At 60.8% G+C, this 7,608-nt stretch overlaps 1 protein-coding gene across 1 annotated transcript; it reads right to left on the bottom strand.

Annotated features, from left to right (window-relative positions):
- Window positions 1-3,031: 3,031 nt before the first annotated feature.
- On the bottom strand, window positions 3,032-5,680 carry METRN (meteorin, glial cell differentiation regulator). Its single transcript, XM_017858281.1, has 4 exons — window positions 5,602-5,680; window positions 4,513-4,968; window positions 3,524-3,583; window positions 3,032-3,445 (listed from the first exon to the last, which is right to left on the bottom strand). The coding sequence occupies exons 1-4, from the start codon at window positions 5,678-5,680 to the stop codon at window positions 3,129-3,131; spliced, it is 912 nt and encodes a 303-aa protein (XP_017713770.1). The 3' UTR covers window positions 3,032-3,128.
- Window positions 5,681-7,608: the final 1,928 nt, after the last annotated feature.

The raw sequence follows: 7,608 nt of genomic DNA, 5'->3' as shown, positions 1-7,608 counted from the left end.
TTTTTTTTTGAGACTGAGTCTCGCTCTGTCGCCCAGGTTGGAGTGCAGTGGCGCAATCTTGTCTCACTGCAACGTCCGCCTCCCAGGTTCAAGTGATTCCTCTGCCTCAGCCATCTGACTAGCTGGGATTAAAGGTGCATGCCACCACGCCCGGACAATTTTTTGTGTTTTATTAGAGACTGGGTTTCACCATGTTGGCCAGGATAGTCTCCAACTCCTGACCTCATGGTCCGCCCGCCTCAGCCTCCCAAAGTGCTGGGATTGCAGGCGTGAGCCCCCGCACCCGGCCTTCCTACTCCTCTCACGTCCACACCAGGCACTCTGCTTCTTCGTCCTGTGTGAACTGGCACTTGCCTGAGGGGTCTGTGATCCACAGGCCCCAGGCTCCTGTAGCTCCTGCCCATGTGCTCACCCACACCATCTCCCTATCTCCCATGGCACTTTGGCCACCCATCCCCAGGGCAGGCATGAAGCCCCTGGCCTAATGCTCCAAGACCCACTCGGGCACCATGGCGCTCCTGTGGCCCTGCGTCTGCCTGTGTCTCTTGAGAAGATGGCTGGTTGCACAGCCAGGGCTTTCTCTGGGAGGATCTATAGGTGCAGGGCTCAGGCACTTCCTGGGATAGGTGGGTAGAGGCCAGGGTGCAGCCAGGGCCCAGCCCAGGGTGTTTGTGAACAGGTGGACTTGGGTGTGGCCGAAGAGGAGAGGTTGTAGAAAGCTGGCCAGAGGGCCGGGCGCGGTGGCTCAAGCCTGTAATCCCAGCACTTTGGGAGGCCGAGACGGGCGGATCACGAGGTCAGGAGATCGAGACCATCCTGGCGAACACGGTGAAACTCCGTCTCTACTAAAAAATACAAAAAACTAGCCGGGCGAGGTGGCGGGTGCCTGTGGTCCCAGCTACTCCAGAGGCTGAGCCAGGAGAATGGCGTAAACCCGGGAGGCGGAGCTTGCAGTGAGCTGAGATCCGGCCACTGCACTCCAACCCGGGCAACAGAGTGAGACTCCGTCTCAAAAAAAAAAAAAAAAAAAAGAATGCAAGCTGGCCAGAGAAGCAGGGCAGGTGCCAAAGGTGAGGGGGTTGGTCGGCCCATGGGAAAGCTTGCCAAAGGTGAGGGGGTTGGTCGGCCCATGGGAAAGCTTCCCCAAGACAGGAGTGGAGGAAGCGGTGCGGGAGGGCACGTGGGCTACCTCCTCCTCTACTCTTTGTGGGTGTTTGGGCTGGGGGCAGGTGGATGTAAGGCTGTGGGTCCCAGGAAGTGGTCAGGGCTGGAGATGAAAAAGTGGAGGTTGTCCAGGGGTTATTGGAGGCTGGCTGCCCCAGAGGAGCAGTCCTGTGTGTGAGCTCTCAGCATGCCACAGTTGGGACTCGGGAGAGGAGAGAAGCAGCAAGGAACCTGAGGAGGGGCAGAAGGTGGGAGGACCCCCGCAGTGCATGACGCCCATCCTCCTCAGCCCTGTGGCAGGCAGGCGATCTGTGTGAAAAGGTAACTTGCAGGCCGGGCGCGGTGGCTCAAGCCTGTAATCCCAGCACTTTGGGAGGCCGAGACGGGCGGATCAAGAGGTCAGGAGATCGAGACCATCCTGGCTAACACGGTGAAACCCCGTCTCTACTAAAAGCTCCAAAAAACTAGCCGGGCGAGGTGGCAGCCGCCTGTAGTCCCAGCTACTCGGGAGGCTGAGGCAGTAGAATGGCATGAACCCGGGAGGCGGAGCTTGCAATGAGCTGAGATCCGGCCACAGCACTCCAGCCTGGGTGACAGAGCAAGACTTTGTCTCAAAAAAAAAAAAAAAAAAGAAAAGGTAACTTGCACGTGCAACTTTCAGACAGCCTGCCCCATGGAAGTCCCAAGATGGTGCTGGAGGTGACCCCCCAGGTGTCCACAGAGAGCATAGCATTCATCAGGCATCTATATCCGCCCACCTGGAAAAAGGACCGTGTTTGTGGGCTCTGCACAGCCGTGTCCCTCACACAGTCTCAGTTTCCCCCTTGAAAGCTTGGGGCTTTGTCTGCCTGGGCAGGGCCTCTGGCCTCCACCCCCACCCCTGGCCCAGGTGAGAACGGAAAGCCACTTCTGGGCCTCAGCCCAGGGCTTCCCTGGCCCCTGAGCTGTGACTGTCTCTTTCCCAGGATCCGAGGGGTTGGGGTGAGAGGAGGCAGCTCGCATAGGACCAGGGGGCCTGGAACACCCCCACCCAGGGTCTTTTAAAGCCCCGGGACCTTGGGCTGTGGCTGTCCCAAACCTCACTGGCCCTTTATGTGGCTGAAAGGCTGAGGAGGAAGGCGGAGACAGTGACAATGGGGCCAGTGGCGGGAAACGGTCCTTAGAGACCCCATTGTGCACCCTGCCTGCCGGAAACAGGCAACAAGCAGGACCCTGCAGAGGGGACCCCACAGCCTTCGGGCTCCTCGCCACATCTGGATGCTCAGCACGTCGAAGGGGCCTGTGGACAGAGGGGCCCATTCTTCCCCAAGGGCGGGACGGGGCCAAGGATGACTCTGCGGGTTCACAGTGGCCGCGGGGGAAGTCGGCACCTGCCAGACTGCAGCCCCTTCCCTCACAGGCCTGGCTCAGAGCCGGAGCACCGTGTGCCCGCCTGCCCCCACCGTACCCAAGGGACCCCATGCTCCTCTGCCCCTTTCTTCTCCTGCTGAGCCCCAGAAGCACCTGGCATGGGACGCAAGTGGGAGCCAGCCAGGGTAGCGGGCGAGGGCACGGGCAAGGACGGGGCTGGTGGGTGCAGCAGAGCAGCCAGGGTAGCAGGCGAGAACGGGGCTGGTGGGTGTAGCAGAGCAGAAGCTTGCATGAGTGCAGGTCCCCATGTGCCCCCACCCAGCGGCAGCCCCTCCCCAGAATGTGGGTATAGCTCCTCCTCACATTTGCTCTCCCTCTCAGTTGCCAAATGGTCTTGAACAAGATACCATTCCCCTGAGTGTCAGTCTCCCGCCGGAGGCAGGAATTGGAGCCGTCCTAACAGCTGCAAGGCAGGCCCAAGGCTGGGCTGGACACAGCAGACCAGGTCCCTAGCAGCTTGTGTGAACAAAGTTCTTATTGATAGTCCCCATCACCTCCAAAGCAGTGGGCCCCCCACCCTCCCTCCTACCAGCCCCTCCCCAGCATCTGGCCCCTCAGTGCAGCGCCACCTCACAGGGGTGGAGGTGGGCAGCGCGGGCAGCCTCGTAGGCACGGCGGAACTCCTGTAATCGTGGGGCACAGCCCAGCCAGGCCTCCCCGAAGCGGCTCCAGCCCATGAAGAGGAAGGTGCCTGGGCCTGGGCGGACGCCACAGCGCAGTGGGGTACGAATGGAGGTCAGCCCCTGCTCCCCAGATCCCCGCCTCCCGAACAGCGGCAGCGTCTGGCGGAGGACACGGGCAGCCATCACGGTGATGACAGACTCCTGCAGGTCCACGTCATGGGCAACCCCATGGATGATCCCGTGAATTACTGTGGGGAGGCATGTGGCTAGGGTGGGCATTCAGGGGAAGGCAGGCTCCAAGCTCCCCCCATGGTGGGGACACTCACCGAAGTCGCTGGTGCATGCAGCCAGGAGCAGCTCAGCATCGCTGCAGGGCCTGCAGGCACCTGGCATGCAGAGGGGGTGGTGAGGACAGACCCTGCCCTCTCCCGGCAGCACCTCAGGCCCCGTCCCTTGTCTGCACAGGCGGCAGGAGGCAGTGGGCAAATGAGCAGAGCCCGCGCTCAGGGCCTGTTGGCACCTGGGGGTCCCAGGGAGCCACACAGCAAGTGTGCATGCCCTGGGCGACACCTGTACTCAGGAAACCTGCAGGCATGCATCTCCAAGGCAGGAATGCGCACAGACATGGGCCTGGGGGGGTGCCTAGCCATCAGCTGTCCTGGGCTGCCCTCTTGCACCCCCGTCTGAAGATGCACCCCAGCATCTGGGACCCCTCTAGTTTCCCGAATCTGGGGCCTGAAGAGCAGCAGCCCAGCTAGGGTGATAGGAGGTGGGGGCAGAGAAGGGTGGTCTGAGGTCCCTGGCCCAGGGCCAGGGGGCAGAATAGTGAGAGCCCATCCCTTTCAGGGTCAGGCGCCAAGCTCCAGGAGAGCCAAGAGCTGGGCCTGGTGCCCTGCAGGGAGGCGGGAGGAGTCTCCATGGTGACCGGGCTGCACACTGGACTTTTGTTGGTTGGGCTGGGGGAGGGGAGAGAGGTCACCGCTGGGCCGGACAGCTTTGGCCGGAGGCTTTGATTCTGCCCCCACCATCCCCTCCCCTAACCCTTCAGGGACCAGAGGCCCAGGGTTGCCCTGCTCGGCCTCCCCTTCCCTCCACTCTGCTCCTGCCAGCTCTTTCCCGAGATGAATCAGGAAGGGAGGGCGGGAAGGCCATCCCTCCCGGGCAGTCCCTGGCTGTGTGGCCTTTGACAAGTCCATTCAACCTTTGGAGCTCACTTTTTCCCTCTGCAGTGGGGCCGACAAGGCACATTCCCGCCAAGCTCAGGCAGGGTGAGACTTCAGAACTCCCACCCTGTCCCACCCAGACCGCCACTCACCGTCTACGCCGAGACCGTGGGCCTGCGGGGGCAGCTCGGGGCGCCCGTCCTCGCGCAGCTCAAAGCGGAAGGCGGCCACGCGGCGGCTGATGTCCCGGTGTGGCGTGGCCTGCAGGAAGAGGGCCCGGCGCTCGCGGGGGCCCCAGCGCACGCAGCGGCCCCCTGCCGGGCCCGGGCCTTCGGCCAGCAGCAGCTCCAGGGCGCCCCCTGCGCGCTCCGCGAAGACCTGGGCGCCCGCGAAGGGTCGCACCAGCCGGAGACAGGCGATGCTGGGCCGCGCGCTGGGGTCGGGGCCGCCCAGGGTCAGGCGCAGCGCCCCAGCCGGGTACAGCCACTCAACCGCGCCCTCCGCACAGGCCAGGGCCAGCTGCCCCACGCTGCCGGGCTCCTGGGTGAGGCCGCTGGGGACAGGACGGGACGGGGCGCTGAGGCGGGGNGCCCCGGCGCCCCGGCCGCCTTGGAGCGGGTCGGGAAGGGGGCGGGGCCTGCGGCGCCCCGGCCAATCGCGGCGCGGCCCGGAACTTTCCGCCAATAGCAGGGGCGGGGCGGAGCGGGGACAGGGCCCGAGCCCCGGCGCCGCGGGAGGACGGTCCCACGGTCCCAGCACCTCGGGGATTGCGGGGGGCCTCTGCGCGGGAGGGAGGCTCCTTGCCCAGCCTATGCTGTGCGTCGCCCCTTCGCCGCGCCCTCACCCTGGCCTCGCCCCCTGCGCCGTCCGGATCGGAGTCCTGGAGCCCTTGATGGAGCCGGGGTTTTGATGTCCACGGAAACCTCAGGGGGGAGGGATGGTGGCCCACCTGGTGGCTCCGCCTTGCCTGCTGATCGGGCGGCCGGGCCTGGTTCTTCCTAACACTGGGTCCTGGGCCTGTTGGCCACATCCCTCCCAACCCGGCCCAGTCCTGCTGACCCCTCCCCAGAGGCAGGTGGTGCCCCAGAGGAGAGGGGTCATGACTCCAGAGCTGGGGAGGGCCTGGCCTCGGGGCTGCGCTTTGGAGCTGGGCCAGGCCTCGGGTTTTGGTAAGGCTGTCTGCAGGAGGGGGTCTTGCTGTGAAGCGCGCAGCCCACAGGGTTAGGCCCCTTTCCTCAGACCTAGCAGCACCCCATGGTTGTCGGAGGACTGACCCCGGGCCAGACGGGGCTCCTGGAGGGGCGTGAATGGAGCAGCCATGGGCACCCCTGCAGGCGCCTACAGGGCTCCGCCAGCCCCTTTCTCTGGGCGAGGTGCAGATCAGAAGTAGCCATCACAATCCCCAAAAAGTGAAAGCCACCCAAATGCCTGTCAGCAGCTGAGTGGACAAGCAAGTGCAGTGGGTCTACTTTTTTTTTTTTTTTTTTTTTTTTTTTTTTTTTGAGATGGAGTTTTGCTCTTTGCCCAGGCTGGAGTGCAATGGTGCAATCTTGGCTCACTGCAAGCTCCCCTCCTGGGTTCAAGCGATTCTCCTACCTCAGCCTCCCGAGTAGCTGGGATTACAGGCATGTGCCACCACGCCTGGCTAATTTTGTATTTTTAGTAGAGAGGAGGTTTCTCCATGTTGATCAGGCTGGTCTTGAACTCCCGAACTCAGGTGATCCGCCCGCCTTGGCCTCCCAAAGTATTGGGATTACAGGGGTGAGCCACCGCGCCCCCTGGCGGTGGGTTCATTATTAAGCCATTAAAAGGAATGAAATTCTGGCCCTTTGACACCCGGTACAGCCTGGATGAGCCTGGAGGCTTATATGCTGAGCAAAATAAGCCAGAGACAAAAGGACAAACACTGTTGGATTCCACTTCTGTGAGTCACCTTAGAGTAGCCACGGTCATGAGGACAGAAAGTGGAGCAAGGAGGTCATGCGCGGTGGATCATGCCTGTAATCCCAGCACTTTGGGAGGCCGAGACGGGCGGATCACGAGGTCAGGAGATCGAGACCATCCTGGCTAACACGGTGAAACCCCGTCTCTACTAAAAAAAAATACAAAAAATTAGCCGGGCGTGGTGGCAGGCGCCTGTAGTCCCAGCTACTCGGGAGGCTGAGGCAGGAGAATGGCGTAAACCCGGGAGGCGGAGTTTGCAGTGAGCTGAGATCTGGCCACTGCACTCCAGCCTGGGTGACAGAGCGAAACTCCTTCTCAAAAAAAATAAAAATAAAAAATAAAAAATAAAATAAAATAAAATTGGCAAGGCACAGCGGCTCACACCTGTAATCTCAGCACTTTGGGAGGCCAAGGCAGGCGGATCACAAGGTCAGGAGATCAAGACCAGCCTGGCCAACATGGTGAAACCCCATCTCTACTAAAAATACAAAAGTTAGCCGAGTGTGGTGGTGCAAGCCTGTAGTCCCAGCTACTCAGGAGGCTGAGGTAGGAGAATCGCTTGAACCCGGGAGGTGGAGGTTGCAGTGAGCTGAGATCACGCCACTCCACTCAGCCTGGGTGACAGAGCGAGAATCCGTCTCAAAAAAATTAATTACATAAAAATTAAGGCCGGGTGTGGCAGCTCATGCCTGTAATCTCAGCACTTTGTGAGGCTGAGGCAGGACGATCGCTTGAGGTCAGGAGTTCAAGACCAGCCTGGCCAACATGGTGAAACCTCAACTCCACTAAAAATACAAAAATTAGCTGGGTGCAGCAGCTCATGCCTGCAGTCCCAGCACTTTGGGAGGCTGTGGCAGGAGGATTGCTTAAACCCAGGAGGGTGAGGCTGCAGTGAGCTGTGATTGCACCACTGCACTCCATCCTGGGCGACAGAGTGAGACCCTGTCTCAATAAAAATTAAAAATAGGCCGGGCACAGTGGCTCACACCTGTAATCCTAGCACTTTGGGAGGCCGAGGCGGGTGGATCACCTGAGTTTGGGAGTTCGAGACCAGCCTGACCAACATGGAGAAACCCCGTCTCTACTAAAAATACAAAATTAGCTGGGCACGGTGGCTCATGCCTATAATCCCAGCTACTAGGGAGCCTGAGGCAGGAGAATTGCTTGAACCTGGGAGGCGGAGGTTGCGGTGAGCCGAGATCGTGCCATTGCACTCCAGCCTGGGCAACAGGAGTGAAACTCTGCCTGAAAAAATAAAATAAAATAAAATAAAATAAAATAAAATAAAATAAAATAAAATAAAA

Source organism: Rhinopithecus bieti, unplaced genomic scaffold, assembly GCF_001698545.2.
Source record: "Rhinopithecus bieti isolate Rb0 unplaced genomic scaffold, ASM169854v2 scaffold_47707, whole genome shotgun sequence".
In the NCBI taxonomy this organism is placed as follows: Eukaryota; Metazoa; Chordata; class Mammalia; order Primates; family Cercopithecidae; genus Rhinopithecus; species Rhinopithecus bieti.
The sequence above is the reverse complement of the archived record's forward strand: the minus strand, read 5'-3'. Positions and strand labels throughout refer to the sequence as shown.